The sequence below is a fragment of the Pimephales promelas genome, chromosome 9 (genome assembly GCF_988280905.1).
Source record: "Pimephales promelas chromosome 9, fPimPro1.hap1.1, whole genome shotgun sequence".
Taxonomy (NCBI): domain Eukaryota; kingdom Metazoa; phylum Chordata; class Actinopteri; order Cypriniformes; family Leuciscidae; genus Pimephales; species Pimephales promelas.
This window is the reverse complement of record NC_142777.1, coordinates 35,556,182-35,577,650: the sequence shown is the minus strand read 5'-3', so window position 1 is coordinate 35,577,650 and position 21,469 is coordinate 35,556,182. Positions and strand designations below refer to the sequence as shown.

The 21,469-nt window shown below is 38.8% G+C and overlaps 1 protein-coding gene across 4 annotated transcripts in view; it reads right to left on the bottom strand.

Annotated features, from left to right (window-relative positions):
* Positions 1-21,266, bottom strand: part of LOC120473215 (uncharacterized) — a 39,681-nt gene extending 18,415 nt beyond the window's left edge. For 2 of the 4 annotated variants that reach the window (XM_089135060.1, XM_089135061.1), the window contains exons 1-6: positions 20,321-21,266; positions 17,878-18,207; positions 17,456-17,686; positions 17,108-17,179; positions 15,998-16,330; positions 15,517-15,747 (exon numbers count right to left, since the gene is read on the bottom strand). In XM_089135060.1, coding sequence (XP_088991186.1) covers positions 15,517-15,747; positions 15,998-16,330; positions 17,108-17,179; positions 17,456-17,686; positions 17,878-18,207; positions 20,321-20,363 — 1,240 coding nt within the window. In that variant the 5' untranslated portion in view covers positions 20,364-21,266. Of the gene's footprint in view, positions 1-14,828; positions 15,225-15,298; positions 15,401-15,516; positions 15,748-15,997; positions 16,331-17,107; positions 17,180-17,455; positions 17,687-17,877; positions 18,208-20,320 lie in introns of those variants that run through there. The other 2 variants (XM_089135063.1, XM_089135062.1) reach the window with 2 other exon arrangements.
* Positions 21,267-21,469: the final 203 nt, after the last annotated feature.

Below are 21,469 nucleotides of genomic sequence, written 5' to 3'. Positions count from 1 at the left end.
TGCGACCTTTTGAAATCCCATTGCGACCCTAATTTTTAATGGGTCGCAAATGTATCACTGACTATTTTGACGGGTCTGTTTTTTTAGTTTCTTTCGGGTTGTATTTAATCTTCTAAAATCTGTCGGATCGTCCGCTTTTTGTCCCGCCAAAGCCTTTTTTGATCGCGGTGAGTGTTGTAGAGTAGAATGACTGATGCGTTTGACAGGGCGCAAACGAGCTGGGAGTGAGAGAGAGTGACACTATCACGTCTTCACACAACACAAGCGCTGTCTTGCTGTCTCTCTCTATCGCGCGCATATTATTCAAATGACAAGATAGTAAAAGGTTTGTGTCTCTTTATAATAGGCATGCAAATCATAATCATATAGGCTACCATCTGAGCCTGCATGGCGGCAGGAAAAAGACGCAGTAAGACACCGTGTCTCTTCCTTACACCAAAGGTAGATTTGCGGTCTGGTGTTCGGCTGATAAACTCTGCCATGAGCTAACTAATTATATTGCTAGCGCTGATATTGATGACATCGACTAACATTATATGATCACTAGCAGTTTTTTAGACTAACGTTAGTTTTTTCATAATCATAATCGCGTGATTCGCGTCAAGACACCTGATTGGCTAATACTACACACTGAAGATAAATTAAATGTTTTATTAAATAATTACTGAAAATATCCCTCTCTTCATCCCACACCCCAAACATGACATACAAAATGTTGTGGAACAGAAACAACCAGAGATATATTTATAAGCTATCATTTTATTGTCATCACAGCTTTCCAACAGTCCTGCGTATGATTCTACATTGATTAAAAAAGAAAATCAAATGTGTTTTAATGGTAATTATTTTATACAGAAATCATGTATTTATAATTCAGATGAGAATAAAGTTAGGGTTAGTTAAAATTAAGGAAAACAAATATATTGATCTTAAATATTGCAAATTAATTTTACATTCATTCAAGTACAATTACCAAACATATATCAAGGTCATTTTGTCTTTTTATTCATTTAATTAATAAACTAATTATATAAAACTATTGTCAGTGCACTACAAATAAACTGGTTCTATGCCTTTATTAATAAAACTTAAACAACTTAAAAAATACGAAGCTTAAAGGGTTAGTTCACCCAAAAATGAAAATTAAGTCATTAATTACTCACCCCCATGCTGTACCAACCCCGTAAGACCTTCGTTCGTCTTCGGAACACAAATGAAGATATTTTTGATTCAATTTGAGAGCTGTAGCCTAGCTATAACTACCACATTGGCTCCTAAGGGACTGCCTCTTGACGGCCCAGAAAGTCAATGAAGAAAATGTTTAAATATCCCAAGTGACTACCGTGGCTCAACTATATGTTTATCAAGCGACGTGAATACTTTTTGTGCGAACAAACAAACAAAAATAACGAGTTTATTCGACTATTTCTTTTCTTCCTTGTAGGCCAGAACGAGAATTCCTTAGATTTCCACGACGCATGCGCGAGATTTGCGATCTGCTTACACCAGCTTAGATCGCAATTCTCGCGCATGCGTCGTGGAAATCTATAAGGAAGTCTCGTTCTGGCCTACAAGGAAGGAAAGAAATAGTCGAATAAACTCGTTATTTTTGTTTGTTTTTTCGCACAAAAAGTATTCGCGTCTTCTTAGCCTCTTCGCTAACTAACACACAAAATACACCGCCTCACCGGAAGTTTCACCCACTTTATTTTTTACAGAAGCGCCCCTCGGAAACTTGTGGATAGACTGGAGGAGAAGCTCGTGAAGGCATAAAGTCTGATAAAGTCTGCTTGTGGTTTTAATTTTTTAAACTTTATAAAGGCTTCAAAATGTATACATTTTGGATTAACTTGTAAAGATTATCTTGATAGTCAGATCTTATTTTTTGCGATTTTCCAAATGGGGAAAATGCATAGCTTTTTGATCAAGGGAACCCATGCGGCGCTAACTTCCGAGTTGTCCTACAAAATGACATAATAACTTCGTCTAGCATAACTTTCAGACATGTTGGAAAGGCTCATTTAGGCCCATTTTGCTTCTATAGCGTTAAAACTGCATTGTCAAGCAATGCAAAATGTGATTCCAAGAAAGCAGAAGCTATTCTTATAAAATATATTTCTGACATTAACATATTTATCCTTGATCTGAACGTGGGGTCCGGATAACAGGAAAGTACCTATCATACAATAATATAAATAAACCAATAACATAACAGAAACACAATTCAATAGTCTATTCTAACTAAACAGATACAATGAATATGTTGCAGACACACTTTCATGAACAAAAAGCGACATCATTTGAATATATGAACACAAATCAATTACTATAAAGCTTCCTTAAACAAGAAATATCAACCAACATAATGCACTGACTTCATCAAACGGTTAACATGAGCTGAAGTACATAAATCAACTTGCTAATATGCTCACATCAAACGCATCGAGTCCGTTTCATAGGTCTGTTTGCTACTCACGCACTAGCACTGCATGGCATGCGGAGGTGATCGCCCCCTGCTGGAGATGGGCGGAGCGGCGTCTTTACGGCCCTGCCTTGACAGAGCGCTCTCTTTTGTCAGTTTGACCAGAGAAACCGTTTTTAAAGTCCCCGTGAACCGGAAGTTGCAAACGATTTTTCTCCAGTGCTGTGACGTATTTCCAAGTGAAACGGAATATTGAACAGAGGGCAGGGTTTTACTCTAGCGCTCCTCCTCTCCTTTTTTTTTTTTTTTAATCATTAAAATTATATGTTTATTGTTTCCTCCTTTGCGATATTTTTTATTTTATTTTTTTTTATTGCAAATGAAAACAACAGTATACAAAGTATACAAAGCATAAAACATTAATATTACCCTTGCCAGGGGGTATCACATACATTCAAACAAATTGTAAGTAATACAAATATTTCTCGTTTTCATAGCCTTTTTGTTCAAAGAACCACTAATTAATTTTATATATGATAACATATCACAATAAAAATGTTTAAAGGCCGGTTTTTGTTTTATATATTTGCATTTGTGGATATAGAATTTAGCTTGCACTTGCACAATTAGTAAATTTATAATAAAAAACATATCTTCTTTACTTTGTTTTCTAAAAAAACAAAACACAACATTTTCCCACTTCAATGTAAAGTCCTTGTAAAGTTCTTTCATAATAAAGCTGCAGAAGTCCTTCCAGAAGGTTGTGGAGTGTGTGCAGATCCAAAAAAGGTGCTGGGTGGTCTCAGGGTGATTTCCGCAAAAAGAACAGTTCACATCAATGTCCCTTTTGAATTTCGTCATATAGTGGTTAGCAGGGTAGTACTTATGGATAATTTTGAAAGAAATTTCCTTGACTTTGTTAGTAATAAAAAACTTATTGGGAATTGTCCATACTTTTTTCCAGTTAATATCATTGACAAAAGAATTCCAGTATGAAACAACATATGGGATAGATATCACTTCTTTCTGAAACAAAGACCATATATATTTATTGTTATTTCTGGAAGAGGTCAGACAGATTTGACCTATATCTGAATCGATTGGATTATAGAAAGGAACAGAAGAGATATTAAAATCAACACTTCTAAATAGCATTCTGACACCAGAAGGTATAGCATCATATATTGCATATTCTTTCGGTGTGGCTGGAAACTTATAGGTGTTTAAAAATTCTGTATAAGACATAAGTTGTCCATCACTATTGAACAGTTGAAACACTAAAATAATCTGTTTCTCAATCCAGTTAGGAAAAAATAATGACTTATGCTTATATAGAATATCTCGGTTGTTCCATATGGGGAGATTGTGCTTATATATTATTTGACATTTTTTTATTAAAGAGGAATAGCCCCTTGAGATGAGCCATCTCGTTTTCGAGGGGGTCCTCGATTCTAGATTCAAATAAAACAAAAAAACTGACCTTACAGCAGCTTGAATTTAACATAACAAAATAGCAAAAAGCCAAAAAACAAAAACAAAAAACAAATACACAAGAAAAACAAACAAACAAAAAAACAAAAAAAATGCTATGCAGTAGTGCTATACAGCTAAATATATAAACCAAAACAAAACAAGACATTCATTCATGCAAGACTCCCAAAAGGTGACACACTCCTCCCTAAACAGAGTAAACCATATCATTTCATTTGTACCAAGACAACATCAAAATACAGACAAAAACTATATATGTACCATGCCAAGAAAAAAAGTTACAGTGAGAAATAAATATAATAAAATAAAATAATGCTAATCAAAAGCAATTGCATGTATTCTGAAGATGTTGAGCTAAATGACTTTTAAATATTGGAAAAGAAGTTAAAAAGCGAATTGAAATTGGAAGTTTATTCCAATCATATGGTGCTTTATATTGAAATGCATATCTTCCTATTTCTTTATTGATCTGTGGAACCATATGAGGAACCATGCTAACAAAACTTGTTTGTGAAATAAAGAGAGCTTTTCCGGTATTTTGTCTACATTGTAATTGCAACCTAATATGAAGCTCAAACCACCAAATCTAGAAAATATAAAGTTAGGAATAAAATTCCAAATGGAAACAGGATTTTTAAGAAATTGTTTGGCCCAGTTGATTTTAAAAGTATTGTTTAGAGTATCAAAGTCTAACACATTTAGCCCACCATGTTCATAGCTATTCATTGTGACACTTTTCCTGATGTAATGTGTTCTATTCTTCCAAAGAAAATGAAATAGCATACAATCAATATCCTTACAAGTTTCGTTGTCTACATGAACAGAAAGAGCAGCATATGTGAGTCGAGACAAGCCTTCTGCTTTTGAGAGCAAGACTCTCCCTCTCACGGTTAGGTCTCTCTGCAGCCATTGATTTAATTTGGTTTGTGTTTTTTTAATAAGCGGTGGAAAGTTTAATAAAATTCTTCTCTTTTCATCTTTACAAATGATTAAGCCTAAATAATCCGCTTCCTTTCGGCTTGGAATCTTACAAATATTCTGATCCTTACAATCTTTGACAGGTAATAATTGACATTTGCTTAAATTTAAGGTCAAGCCAGAAGCTGTGGAAAATTCTTCAATAATTTTTAAGGCAATAGGCACCTGACTGGCATTCTTAAGAAAAATTGTCGTATCATCAGCTAGTTGGCTGATGCGTATTTCTTTGCTATGTTAATACCTTTCATGATGCTATTAGAGATGTGAGAGGCAAGAATTTGCATGCAAAGTAAAAACAAATAAGGGCTGATTGGGCATCCTTGTCGGATCCCACGTTTAAGATTAAATCTTGACGTTGTACCATTTTTCATTCTAACGGAGCTATTAGCATTTGAACACAGGGCAAAGACAGCATTACAGAACATATCACCAAAGCCAAATTTTTTAAGAGAGAGAAATATGAATTCATTCTCAATAGAATCAAAGGCTTTGTAGAAGTCTAAGAGAAGGATAAATGAGTCATCCTGTATCAGATCGGAGTATCAAAATGTCAAAAACAAGTCTGAGATTATTAGAAATATGCCTATTTTTCATAAAACCAGACTTAGTTTCGTCTATAATACCATCTAATACATCTTTTATTCTTTTGGCCAACACTAAAGCCATATAGTCATTGTTTAAAAGACATATTGGTCTCCAATTGTCAATAAAAAGCGGATCCTTATTAGGTTTTGGGATTAGAGTGATGAGGCCTTGCGTGAGACTCGACGGAAGAGTACTCCTTTCAATACTTTCGACAAATACTTTTAACATGAAAGGTGCTAGTAGATCAGAAAATGACTTGTAGAATTCTGATACTAGACCATCGTTGCCAGGTGATTTATTATTTTTAAGAAGAGCAATAGCTCCAATAACCTCTTCTTTTGTAAGTGGACTGTCACAGTAAACCCTATCAGTGTGTTCTATCATTTTTACATTATTTATAGAATTGATAAATTTAGTCGCTATATCTGCATTGTATTTAGACTCATATAGCTTTGAATAAAAGACATAACAAAAATGGGAGATGCTTTGGGCATCAACAGTGACAGTGCCGTTTATATTTAATCTTTAATTTAATATTTTATCCATCTTTTTCTCGACCTAACAAAAGCTCCTTCAGCTTTTCCACGATATAATTCATCGAGTTGACATTGAAGTTCTTTCAGATGTCATTTATCCTCCTCTGATACTCCATCTGATGGTAGTTGATATATTGAAGAGATTTGAACAATTCGTTTTTCTTCGGCTGCTGCCTTAAGTTTAGCCATTTTAGCTCCACATTGCCTTAAAAATTTGCCTGCTTCAAATTTAAAAAGTTCCCAATTAGCCGAATACAGGTTATTTTCCCTAGCCTTATCCCAATATAACTTTATTAACCGCTTAATTTCTGATTTTACTGCGCTATGTCCTAAGAGTGAGCTGTTCAATTTCCAGTATGAGGATCTATTGTTATTATGAGCAGAGAGTTGGAACTTAATATAAATTGCCTGATGATCAGTAAGTGGCGTTGTAAGAATATTGACTGTTACACTGTCTTTCGGTATATTATTAGAGATTAAGTAAAAATCTATTGGAGATTTCCTTGAACCTGAACTGTTGCTCCAAGTATAGGATATATTATTAGGAAACTTTTCTCGCCAAATGTCAACTACATTAAATTTTTCCATAAAAGTTTTCATTTTTAAATTATCTCTGGAATTTGAAACGTGGGGCCACCTATCAATTGAATTATTTAATGTAATATTAAAATCACCTCCAATTAAGATAAATGAATTGGAAAGCCAAAAAGTTAACCTTGCATCTATAGAATCAATTAATTTAGCATTTTCAGGCTTGGAATTATAACCATAAATATTAATAACAATAAAGATAGAGTGGTTATGATCAATTACTAGACAAATATAGTGGCCTAAAGAATCACAATCTGAATGTAGAATAGTACCATTAAAAGAACCTTTCAAAGTTGTGACCCCAGCTGACCTCTCTGACCGATACGAATACCATGCATCATTACCCCATTGGGACTTCCAGAAGTTTACATCAGCAGCTACTGAATGGCTTTCTTGAAAGAAAGAAAAATCAGATTAAATTTTTTTTGCATACAAAAATAAGGCTTTACGTTTACAAATTTGTCTCAACCCCCTGGCATTAAGTGAAACAATAGAAAATGACATAACAACATATAACAAATATGAACTAATTTGTTTTATGTTTAAGGCAAGGAAAGTATTTAAATGATCTACCTCGCGCCGTGTTCAGCGTCTAGCCGCCTCTTTTCGGATGAGTACCCACACATCCCTGAAGTCTTTTCAGAGGATGCTGGGTTATATGGCCTCAGCCTCCGCTGTGCTACAGCTGGGTCTCCTGCACATGTGCCCCCTTCAACTCGGGTTAAAGAGCCGCGTATCCCACCGCGAGTGGACTACGGGCCGCCAGATTATCAAGGTTACACAGACATGTACCACTGCACTGCAACCATGGTCAGTAACCGATTGGTTTCAGAGGGGCGTTACCATGGGAACCTTTTCTCGCCGAAAAGTCATCTCGACAGACGCATCCAACACGGGTTGGGGTGCGGTCTGCAAGGGCTCACCGGCCGCCGGCCAGTGGTCGAGCCAGGAGAGTTCCCTACACATAAACTGTCTGGAAATGATCGCGGTCCTGATTCGCTCAGACAATATGGCCGTGGTGTCCTACATCAACCGTCAGGGCGGGGTCAGATCCAAGAATCTCTTTCATCTGACGCGCCGCATCCTATTGTGGTCCCAGAGTCATCTGCTCTCGCTCAGAGCGACGCACGTACCGGGCCATCTGAACGACGGTCCAGACATGCTGTCCAGGAACCTTGTCTCCCCTGGAGAATGGTCCCTGCACACTCAAACAGTTCAAACATTGTGGCGCCTATTCGGCAGAGCATAGATCTTTTCGCGTCAGAAGAGAACGCTCACTGCCCGATATTCTTTTCAAAGAGCGAGGACGCGCTAGCCCAGGATTGGCCCCGCCGCCCGCTCTATGCTTTTCCCCCGATTTCTCTGCTACCGCAGGTCATTCAGAGAATCAGGGACTCACGCCACTCGGTGCTCCTCATAGCCCCGCGCTGGGAGAATCAGATTTGGTTCCCGGAGCTCACGCAGGTGTCACGGACAGCCCCGTGGCCCATTCCAATCAGAGCAGATCTCCTCACTCAAGCTTGCGGCTCGATCTGGCATCCCCATCCACAGCGCTGGGCGCTTCATGCATGGGTGACCAACGACTACTCGTCGATTTGCCAGAAGGAGTTCTGAACACGATCAAACACGCCAGAGCGGATTCTACTAGAAAGCTCTATGCTGCAAAATGGTCTGTGTTCTCCAGATGGTGCACCGACAAAAACTTGGACCCACGGACGTGCGAGGTTTCGTCTTTGCTCGTGTTCCTTCAGGAGATGCTGGATAAGGGCAGGTCCCCATCCACTCTAAAGGTTTACGTGGCAGCCGTCGCGGCGTTCGTTGAACCCCGGCGCGCCCAGTCTTTGGGCAAAGACGAGCTAATCATCCGCTTCCTCAGGGGAGCCAGAAGGATGAACCCCCCTCGCCCCCCCCACGGTGCCGGTCTGGGATCTTTCTATAGTTCTAGAAGCTTTGAAAGCCCCAGCGTTTGAACCACTCGAGTCCGTGGAGCTAAAATACCTCTCGCTAAAAAACGTTTTTTTGACTGCCCTCGCCTCAGTAAAACGCGTGGGGGACATTCACCCGCTGTCTTCTAGCGCCGCGTGCCTTGAGTTTGGACCTAATGACTCCATTGTCATTCTGAAACCTAGACACGGTTATGTTTCAAAAGCGATTGGTACCCCCTTCAGGGCGCAAGTTATCTCTCTACCGGCGCTGCCTGCATCCGATAGTGAAAGTGACACTGATCGCCTCTGCCCGGTCCGGGCTCTGAGAGTGTACACTACACGCGCTGCTGCGTTCAGACGCTCGGAGCAGCTGTTTGTGTCGTTCGGCGGCCGCACCAAGGGTCTAGCCGCCTCTAAACAGACACTGTCTAGGTGGATAGTGGATGCTATTGCTTCTGCTTACGCCTCAAAAGACCTGCCTTGCCCGCTGGGCGTCAGGGCTCATTCCACCAGAGGCATGGCCTCATCGTGGGCATGGTCCTGCGGAATTTCCATTCACGACATTTGTGTGGCTGCGGGACGGGCTTCCCCCTCCACTTTTATCAGATTCTATAACTTGGAAGTTCCCGCCTTACAGGCTAAATTACTGGCGGTCTAGTACTATACAGCTCTCCTATAAGAAGCTGCACTATTGGGAGTCCTATCACAACCGGTTCGCCCCTTGTGCTTCCCCCTATGTGCTTATGCGTATACGTTCACGGCCCGCTATGCCGGCCGCCTTAAGGGCGTTTTGCATTAGATGATAACGGCCGCTATGCTGGCCGCCTTATTGCTTAAAGCCTAGTTCACACTACGTGATTTTAAGCCCGATTTAAGCCCGATTTGCAAATCGTTGAGTCGCCGACAAGTCAGGGTGTTATCGCGTGCAAATCGCGGGCGATTAGCGGACGATTAACGCTCGCCAATCCGTTAGTGTGAAAGAGCCAACAACGCATCAAAGACAGCTCGCAGACAGCTCGCAGACAGGTCACCGAGCTCAGAAAAATATCTAGCCTGCTAGATATTTTGAGCAGTCGCGCGACTCAATCTCAGTGATGTCATGAGTACAGCCAATCATAGCAACGCATGGGTTGAGGACACCAGGTAAATCTTACTTTTTCTTTTTTGCATTTTTTTTCTCAGAGCAGATCGTCGAGCAAACAGTGTGCAGCACTAGTTTCTGTCTGACGTCCATATTCGCGTGTTATGTTCTTCTCTGTAGTTTCGCGTCATTTCTGGTTCGTTTTATTGCGTGGTTTTTCGTTACAAAACATGGTTTCTAGACCAGATAGAATCGTGTTGTTGTCAACTCGTTATTTGTTTGATTATTTTCAGGATTTAGACCGTACTATAGTACTGAAACAGCTCTCATTGAGTCACAAATGATATGCTCTTATCATCCTATCGTGGTTGTATCTCTATGCAGTGCGTTGTTAACTCGTGTAGTGAGTTACCTCCTGTTGTGGATCAATCACGTTGTGTTGTGTGGTGTGAACAGCTAAACAACTTGAACACTCATGATTTCACTGAGAGCAAGTCATGTAATGTGAACTGCACAGTTCAGCCCAACATTTTAAAATCATGTAGTGTGAACTAGGCTTAAGATTCCCCCGGTGTTTTCCCCCTGGGATGCTTAGTGGTTACATAGCGCGCACGGCGTTGACCAGATGTTCCCGTAGCGTAAGCTAGCTTACGCAATACGAGAGAACCTCTCGTAAGAGAACGAATCGGTTACCTAACGTAACCTCGGTTCTCTCTAGATGAGGGAACGAGTATTGCGTTCCCGGCCGTGCTTGCGCCATCAGTGTTTCACTTCATGCTGAAAGAAATCAACTACCGAGCCTGGGAGAGCCCGTTTTATACACTGTAGCCACGCCCCTTTCGGCGGGCTCTGACGCAATGAGCGAGCGCCGTCTGCTCATTGGCCGCGGGCTCAGCGCCGCTCTCCCATAGGTTCGTGCATTCTCTCTGAGCGAACCAATGAGCTGCTAGCTAGCCCCGCTCATGGTCTGCCTCAGAGATACTGCGTTGACAATAATTACAAAATTATGGAATAATTTTTTGGCTTCAACTTCTCAGCAACGATGAATCTTTCCCGTAGCGTAAGCTAGCTTACGCAATACTCGGTCCCTCATCTAGAGAGAACCGAGGTTACGTTAGGTAACTGATTCGTTTCTTCCTGAGGCGGCGTGGCTAGCATCACCTGTTGGCATTGTCAACTTTGCTTTTGAGTTTTTCAACGGTCTTTTATTGTCGCGGGTCGACATCTAAAAGTTTAAATCCTCTTCACAAAGTTCCTTTAGCGTTAAGCACTACAAATTATTATAAGGTCCAAGCAGAAAGGTTGTTTTTACCCGTATTCAAAATTTTCTGTAGCACAGCTCGACAGTAAGCGTCTACCTACTCGGCCATCTTGGTCCACCCCAGCGCTCCTCCTCTCCATCTCTCGCTCATAGCAAACTAACGGTTTGTGGGGAGTGGTTAAGCGTTTCCCCACCCAAACTGTGAACGTCATCAGAAAAAGAAACCGTTCCAGACCGGAAGTAACTTTTCAGATTTTGATTAAAGTCCCCGTGAACCGGAAGTTGCAAACGATTTTTCTCCAGTGCTGTGACGTATTTCCAAGTGAAACGGAATATTGAACAGAGGGCAGGGTTTTACTCTAGCGCTCCTCCTCTCCATCTCTCGCTCATAGCAAACTAACGGTTTGAGGGGAGTGGTTAAGCGTTTCCCCACCCAAACTGTGAAACCTACGTCATCAGAAAAAGAAACCGTTCCAGACCGGAAGTAACTTTTCAGATTTTGATTAAAGATTACTAAGGTAAAACATTTTTTTAATATATATTCACTTGCACGGATTAATTGTTCACCACAAGACTAGTAATATGCGCTAACAAAGTAAATAGGTTCAATTTTGATTTCACGGGGACTTTAAAGATTACTAAGGTAAAACATTTTTTTAATATTCACTTGCACGGATTAATTGTTCACCACAAGACTAGTAATATGCGCTAACAAAGTAAATAGGTTCAATTTTGATTTCACGGTATATGTTCCTGGACTCAAAAAACTGTTGGGTATAACTTACTCTCAGAGTAAGATATCAGAGTATCTCTCAGAATATCAGCAGTGAACTCCGTCTCCGACCGGCGCGCAGGGACAAAAATAAATAAATAAATACCCTAAAATAACGGACGAAACTTGTCCATGTGTTCTTGAAGGTTTGAGGTTTAGCAAATTAACTACTCCACACATCACATGCAATTTCATGTTCCACACACAGATAGTGGATGATAGATATTTAGTGCAATTTTTAAAATAATTGTTTTAATTGTTTTAAAACAATTTTTAAATAAACTTAAAAATAAACACTGTAATAAGCCAGTTTATGTTTAACATTCAAGTGTCAGAGACAGGCAATTTCCTGGTTATTAGCGACATCTATAGGAGGAAAGTAGAGTTACAGCTGGACTCATTTACTAAAATAAATTGTATTATATTATTTGATATCTATTTAAAAGGCACACTATGTAAGACTTTTGGATCGAAGAACATCCAGAAATCACTAGAACAATGTTATATATTTTGTTGATTTGTGTAGGCTACTAACATGATCCCAAATGTGTCTAAGAATGTTTAAATCTAGAGAAATAAGCCATTTTAACACGGATCGTGTCCGTCCAACATTTCGGTTTTATACTGTTGAAACCATGAATAGACAAAATATGCTTTAATATATTATGTGTTTTATTAGACAGGTGAGCAAATGTTTGGATTCATCGACAGAAAACGAGTTATTGCTAAATAGCTTTACGTTTAAATCTCGTTTTCTTGATTTACCGCAAGTACCATATTTATTTACCATGCAATATCGATCTACAGCCAATATTGCAATATTCCAAATGTTTAAATTGGAATAATCTGCACTTTCTGTCAAAAAAAAGTAATATAAATATTTAAAAAATCAATTGAGCTAGCTTCTTTTGACAACAAAAGGTTTCATTTCAAACAGTTTTATTTTCATTTACTTAACTCTGTACCAAAAAGCTAATCTTAACAGTTTCAATAAAGACTCAATTTACAATTCTTATGAGACTAAGTAACTTTTTAGGTAATAATCTAAAATCAATAGTTTTATTCATATGTCCCCAATGGTGTACAAAATACCTCTGACAATAACCCTTTAAAACCTCTCTGTACTTATGAATCAGTGTAAATATTGTACAAGTTATATATCTATGAAATATTGTTCAAGTTATATATCTATGATTTAAAAAAAAATAAAAATAAATTACGTTGTTTTACGCAACTCTTATGACTCGCTGACTGATCTGGTAACTCCTATTACTCTCCTTCAGAGACCGATACCTGCGATCACTGTTGGGCTTTTGCTGCACTTGTAAATAAGCACAACATAGTCTGAAGAGTAGCTATTTATGGGTTGAGCCTTTATTTTTCTCGGACGTTAACATGTCCGCAGTAGACTCGAGGTCAGCTTAATCACACGCAGGGCCGTATTAAGAGCTCACTGGGCCCCGGGGCTATGAGTTACTGCAGGGCCCCCCCCACCACGTTAGGTCACCAACTACATGAGCTAAATGTTATTATACGAGTCATTTTATCCATCTATGATATACTTCACAGTTAAGTTATGTTACTTTTAACACAATTTTTTTTATCATATCAAAATGTATTGCGACTAAAATTTCATAATTATTGTGACCAATTTCAATATCACCAAAAAATAATAGTAGCTTAAGAAAATAATCTCAAGCTTACTGATGACAAGAGTCACAAATTAAAATAGAACAAAGGCACAATAAATTGACTTTAAGCACTGAATAATATTATATTATATAAAGTAATCAAATATACAATAGCCTACATGGTTTTCACTATAAATTCAACATTCATTCTTGTTAATTTTGCAAAAGTAATTCAGTCAAATACAGTAACATTAAATTACTTTCTTTCTGATGTTTGATTAACATTATTGACACACATGGCGACAGCATTAGCAGCGTCTGTCACTTTCAGCGTCTGTCACTGTGCAAAACCGTCTCAAGTTCACCATGGTCTCAAAACCAGCATTTACAAAATGAATTCTCTCCCGCTGCTCACTGTGCCTGAGCAGTTTGAAATAAATGGTATCCAAACCACAATGTTTAAAAACGCGTTTAAATGATAAACTACATCGATGCGCAGCAAAATTTAAATATTTCTACCGGATATGCAACCCGGTATTATCGCCAGTCCTTTAGGCGAATAGTTTAATCAAACACAAAAAGCAAAATTATACATCCATCAACATCAAGTTAATATTCAAACTTACCGAAAGTTTGTGGGGTCGATGATGACGCTGTGTTTTAAGAATAGACTAGAATGAAGTGAAGAGTAAAGGCAATTTATTGATTGATGTATTCTAAGGCGCAGGCAGCCATCATCTATAGGCCTACGTGCAGCAGCAGGTCGATCGTTCACAAGTTAAATATAGAATAAATGTATTTGTCATATCAAATTAAAACCTGACGTTTCAATTTTGCCCTGCTGCCCACGGGGGTTTGATTGACAGGTGGCCTGGCCAATCATAACGCCGAATAAGCAACTTTGTCCGACAACAAAGCTGTCAGTAACGTCGGTGGATATGAACTTGAAAACGGTATTGTTTAAATTACTTAAATGACAATATTTGAAAGTTGAGACTTTGTTTCATATCAACAGTAAGCTACTCTGAACTCTCTCTCGTAATCACTCGGTGTAACGTTAGTCTTTGCCCCGCGATGTATTTTTCACTGCGTGAGCGCATGAGAACATGATATGCGTGACTCGTGAGACCCGCCTGGCTCGTGGCCCGTCACATACTAAAAAAGGCGGGTCTTTGCGAACGTCTCTATTTATGATAATGATTCCATGATAATGCATGGAATAAGGCAAAGTGCAACTAAATAACAGGGATAATTTGTGGGGGACGTTATTGCGTGGTAAGGCTTTGGTAATCAGATGGCTTGCAGTATCTGCTCCACAGCCAATCACGGGCCCCCTCCTTGCTTGGGCCCCGGGGCTTAAGCCCCGCCCAGCCCTATGGTTAATGCGGCCGTGATCACACGCATGTGGCTAAAGGTGTTAAACATCTTTAAAAAACTCTGCAAATGCAAGCAGAAGTGTAAAAGCACAGATAGCAAAACGCCACGATCAAGAACAACAGCTTTAAATTCAAGTTCATTTTTCTAGCACTTTTCACAATACATGTTTCAAAGCAGCTTTACAGAAAATACTTGTTTTAATGTCACAAAAATATTCTGTTCTCAGCCAGAGAAGAGTGTGTCACAGTAATATACAGCTATTATATAGTACATGTTAGTTAGATAACTTCATGTTTTCAGTTCAGCAGACACAGCGTATATGTTAGGCAGTTATTACAACTTGTGCTTTTAACGTTTACAACATAATATTAAAATATTATAGGATAGGTTTGGCATCTGAAATTGTCACAATTGTTGGCGTCACCTGAAAACATCGTAGAAACAGGAAAGCAAAAGGAGGAGATTTCTCATAGCTGTGCTGAGATTTGCTGCTGGACTCGTGAATCTTCTGCTGTGTGATCATGATCTTCTCTAAATCTCCTCATTCTCAGTTTATGATCGTCCTGTTTTCTTTCTAAAAGCATCACATTATCATCACATTATCATTTGCATGTTAAATCCTCAAAGCTGATCATAAATGTCTCTCACCTGACGTGCATCTAATGTAGATGTGAAAACCTCCTAACAGACCAAACAGAAACATCATCTGAAAACACCAGACCAGCACAAACACGACATGCTCTGAAAACACTGAAAACAACAATTAGAAACAAAACCAATCCATCATGTCTCTTGTTCATCACTCTTCATCACTCTTGTTGCTGTAGTTTAGTGAATACATGGAGATTTATGAATGAAAAGCTCACCAGGACAGTCTAGACTAATGTTCTTCTGTTGTTGACTGACGTGGTTCTTCACACTACAGATGACGACTCCTTCAGTCGTCTCATTCAGATGAATGTTGGTGTTTGCATCCGTCAGTGGATCTCCATTCAGAGTCCAGCTGTAGATGAGCGAATCCCCGTCAGAAGAGCAGGACACGGACTTCCCCCCACTGGAGGAGCAGGTGAGTGACACTTCCACTGAGCCAATAGGAGCTGGAGGGCGGGACACATGACAGACACATTCAAACACACATGGATTGTTTTTTAAGTAAATACATAGTTATCTAAGTGACAAATAAAAAATAGAAAACAAAGTGCAGTTGGTTTTGATGAAATTCTTCCAGATGTTCAATAATGAGCTGAACGAAAAAAACCTTCTCATAGATTGCACTGATTCGTCTGCATGAGAGTGAGATCATTGGAGATCATGAGATTGTAATGAGTCTGATGAGAGTTACTGTACCTTCAACTTTCACTTGAAGATCTGCAGATGTTACTGTGCCGTCTGAGTGATCGATGTGAAAAGTGTAATTCCCTGAATCTGCTCTGATCACACGGTTTATTATCAGAGTCCCATTAATGACTGTCACTTCAGTTCTGTTATTATAAAGATCACATTCTTTCTCAGTTTTATTGTCATTCCTGACTTTACATAATAGATTATCTAGATTGTTGTTTATTCTCTTTATTATCTTCAGTTTATTTATTCTATCATCCACCATCTGCAGATTGAGTTTGTGTCCCAGAGCAGCGTAACAGGGATCTGACTGATTAAACCTGCAGGTAAACTCCAAACCTGAAGAACAACACACACACACACACACACACACACACACACATACACGTCAATAAAGATCTGTTATCATAAATTACAATCAGACAAATTTCACAAACAGTCACAGAATTAGAGTTCAACGGGAGACGCGGATCTGACAGACTCTTGATCTAATCTCAGCTCTCATATAATGTCCCTAAAATCATTCACAATCAAACACATGAAATTGTTTAAGTGCAGTCTTCTGTCCTATGTTGAACATGTAGGTCTTCAACACCTGAAGTTGTCCATTCATTCATTCACTCATTCGTTTATGTTCATCTCAGTGGCAGATGTTCTGCAGGAACTGAGTGATTTGAGTTGCTTCATCTTTGCTCATGAGCGTTCAGGTCTAAAAACAATCAGGAACATTTACTAAAATACAGTTTAAAATATTAGCAATTTATCAATTGCTTGTAAACAATGAGAATCACTTCTGAGTCGCCGTCCACAGAGAAAGATGTCGAGCATATCGGATTTATCATCAGCATGACACACATTCATTCTGAGAGCATTTAATGGAGCAACATTTATTGTTACAGCTTTGAGAACAAAGACACAGACATGAATCTGTATGAAACTGAGAACATTAGGGAAAGAGAGAGGAAAAGGGTGGATTTACAGTAAATGTGTGAAAAAAGCAGGGAGAGGAGAGAGAGATGTAAGTGAAGAAAAGCATGCAGAAATGTGAAATGATGTGAAAACAGAAACAAAACCAATCCATCATGTTTTCTGTAGCGTGTTCTTTCAAACTTGTACCCTGTCCAGGTGTCTGTGTGCTACTGGCCAGTGTAGAGGTCAAACGAGAGGTCACCGCTACAGTAGTTGTTCCTGTAATAAAACATCACTGCAGAATTAGCGAAACTAAAAACACGTCAACACAAACTACTGCTGAGATCGGATGAAATAAACTCATTTTCAGCCAGAAATGTTGCAAGAATGAACTGTGTCCATTGAAGATAACTGGGTGTTTTGCATCACTGGTGTTGCTGTGTCTGACTAAAATGTGACTGACATGTTCTTGACAGGTTTTGTGAGATTCACTCTTCATCACTCTTGTTGCTGTAGTTTAGTGAATACATGGAGATTTATGAATGAAAAGCTCACCAGGACAGTCTAGACTAATGTTCTTCTGTTGTTGACTGACGTGGTTCTTCACATTACAGATGACGACTCCTTCAGTCGTCTCATTCAGATGAATGTTGGTGTTTGCATCCGTCAGTGGATCTCCATTCAGAGTCCAGCTGTAGATGAGCGAATCCCCGTCAGAAGAGCAGGACACGGACTTCCCCCCACTGGAGGAGCAGGTGAGTGACACATTCCCTGAGCCAATAGGAGCTGGAGGGCGGGACACATGACAGTCACATGACAGACACATTCAAACACACATGGATTGTTTTTTAAGTAAATACATAAGATATATAAGTGACAAATAAAAAATAGAAAACAAAGTGCAGTTGGTTTTGATGAAATGAGTGAGATCATTGGAGATCATGAGATTGTGATGAGTCTGATGAGAGTTACTGTACCTTCAACTTTCACTTGAAGATCTTCAAATGTTACTGTGCCGTCTGAGCGATCGATGAGTAAAGTGTAATTCCCTGAATCTTCTCTGATCACACGGTTTATTATCAGAGTCCCATTAATGAATGTCACTTCAGGTCTGTTATTATAAAGATCACATTCGATCTTACTTTTATTGTCATTCTTTACTCTACAAACTGGATCATCTTGGTTGTTTATTCTCTTTATTATCTTCAGTTTATATATTCTATTATCCAGCATCTGCAGATTGAGTTTGTGTCCCAGAGCAGCGTAACAGGGATCTGACTGATTAAACCTGCAGGTAAACTCCAAACCTGAAGAACAACACACACACACACACACACACGCACGCACACACGCACGCGCACGCACGCACACACACACACACACACACACACACACACACACACACACACACACGTCAATAAAGATCTGTTATCAAAAATTACAATCAGACACATTTCACATAGTTCAACGGGAGACGCGTACTGTATCTGACAGACTCTTGATCTGATCTCAGCTCTCATATAATGCTCCTAAAATCATCCACAATCAAACACATGAAATTGTTTAAGTGCAGTCTTCTGTCCTATGTTGAACATAGGTCTTCAACACCTGAAGTTCTCCGTTCATTCATTCACTCATTCGTTTATGTTCATCTCAGTGGCAGATGTTCTGCAGGAACTGAGTGATTTGAGTTGCTTCATCTTTGCTCATGAGCGTTCAGGTCTAAAAACAATCAGGAACATTTACTAAAATACAGTTTAAAATATTAGCAATTTATCAATTGCTTGTAAACAATGAGAATCACTTCTGAGTCGCCGTCCACAGAGAAAGATGTCGAGCATATCGGATTTATCATCAGCATGACACACATTCATTCTGAGAGCATTTAATGGAGCAACATTTATTGTTACAGCTTTGAGAACAAAGACACAGACATGAATCTGTATGAAACTGAGAACATTAGGGAAAGAGAGAAGAACCGGAAGTTAGACAGGGAGAGGAGAGAGAGAGAGTGAAGAGAGAGAGAGAGAGAGAGAGATGTCAATGAAGAAAAGCATGCAGAAATGTGAAATGGTGTGAAAACAAGAATTCTTGATTGATTTGTAAAGAACAATAAAATCGTTTGTATGTAAAATCTGTTATTTATTTTGTTGAATGTGCAAGTTGAGAGAAAATGCCAAATTAAGTTTAATGAACATACATTTTAGTTCAGTTAACTTGAAAATGCAACTTATCATCTTAGAAATAAACTTTGCAAGTCTATGTTACTTGAAATAAGTTGTTGGGTCAACTATTTTAACTGTCAACTTCACTTTTTAAGTTGAAAATAATTTTAATTTGAAAACACTCAACTTTTTAATTTGAAAATACTTATAAGATTGAGTCAATAAAACTGAACTGAGTCAAAGCAAAAAAAAAAAAAACTAAAAAAATGTAAGTTAAGTGAACATATTTTTTTTTACAGTGATTATACAGTAAACTTTCTAAAATAAAACATTAGGTTAGTTTTCAAACTAAAACAGTGTAACAGTTTTTTATGATTGCTTTCACACTAAAATGACACTTTTCCCACAATTAGCAAAAGCTTGCACTCAAGGAGGAAAACACAAGGCTAGATTTGGACAACTATTGTCAGCTTCACACTATTTGCAAAAAAATACACACAGTGATTTACAAAACACTAAACACACTTGAATACATCAGACACAGAAGTACAGTATATCATGATGTCACTTCCTTGCAATTTCTGTCAAATTCCCTCACATATGAGCCAATTATCATGAGTTCAATCAAAAAGATTGAAGTCAAATGAAATGTGTCTCTTTCGTAGGGTAATAAAATATTGTTTTTATGAAGTCGTGTATAGTTTTGACAAAATTGTTGTGCTACTTTGGTGTAGGGTTGTGCTAATGCTGTGTAGTGTTTTTACAAACCAGGCCCTGTTTTCAAAATTGTGCTCAAGCAACTGTAATATTTTAGGTTTTAATGAATCAGTGGATGCTATTTGTATTTTCTGGTATGGCCGAATAACACAGACTGTGCTGTTAATGTTACTCACACACTTCCTTTTGACATATAATACTCCACTACACACTGTTCAGACCAGAAAACACTAAGGCCTGGTTCACAGACGAGGTTTAGATTACGCCAAGATTAGGATTTAGTTAAAAAAAAGAACAAGTATATAGCTTTAATAAACAAGCCTCATGTTGACACAAAAAAAGGCCATATGTGCATTGCTTTCAGTTAAAACAGCTCAAACTAGCATTTTAGTCTGGGACTTAGACTTAACATTGTCTGTGAAACTGGCTATAAGACTAGATCACTGCAGGCTGTTTTGGAAACACTCCTAATGTAATATTACAGTGTTTTAATTTCAGAGAGGTCTCAAAATTGAACATTATCATAAAGTTGACTCACATGCAGCAGTTTGCAGCAGCATCAGTCCAAAGATCAGCATCATTTCTTCTCTAAAGTCCAGTTTCCAGAAGAGCCCAACGGCAGCAGAAGAGTGTGGATGAAGTTTCAGACGCTGACATGAGTGTGTGACTTCAGTCGGTGTGTGTTCTGGCCCTCATGAAGCTCCTCACAGAGAGACTCACTCTTCAATGCTATCTCACAACCTCACTCATACGAATTTGTGCGATTTGTCTAAACACACGTGATGAGTAGGTTAAGGGTCGGGAGGAAATATATCTGACCACTTCACTGAGAAAAGAGGAAGTTTTCTCATAACGGGAGGAAGCAGATGATGGTGCACTGAAATAGACATAGCCTACGTCTAACAAAAGACAGTGAAACTATAAAGGTGATTTACATGTTAAATATAAATAACACAATGACCTGCTGTGAGTCAAATAAAGAAAGACATACCATTTGCCAGTTACCATTGCCATATAGATAATTTACTTTACCAAATAATTTAAGCAATTTCAACTTTTCTTTATAAGTTATACAAAATTCAACTCAAGTTAGTTAAATGTAATTTAAGTCGGAATGACTCAATTCTTCCTTGAGTGTGGACATCATTTTAGATCAAATTCCAATCAGATTTGGAGAGAGTCAGAGACAGTGTGAATGTAGCCATAGTTAATACGTTAACATTTTAGCCATAGTCAAAGCTTCATTTACACATTTGACTGATGAGCGGATGCTGTGCCTCTCTCAACCACAAACGCCTTACATCATTCTTTGCACTCTTCTCTTTAACTTTTGGCAGTCTATAGAACTTAAAAGCTATTTTCCCGATGCGACCGATTAGTACAGACCAAAACTCGACCATTTTTCAGCAGAAATAATCAGCCAAATTTGCGAGTCCGTTCAGTTCAATGGCATTGTTTATGTTCTGTTAGCCTGGTTCAACCAGACTAGGGTGCTTCTCAATATCCCTCCTCGTCTCCTCGCTCCTCCGTCCTCCCTCCTATGACCCGGAAACCGATCGAGCTCAGCCATCTTGAAGGACATCTCAATTCTCTAATTGCACCGTGAGGAGTCGAGGATAGAGGAGTGAGGAGGCTTCCTGAGGAGTCATAAGCGAGGATACACAGGTGCATCCTACCCGGAACTGTT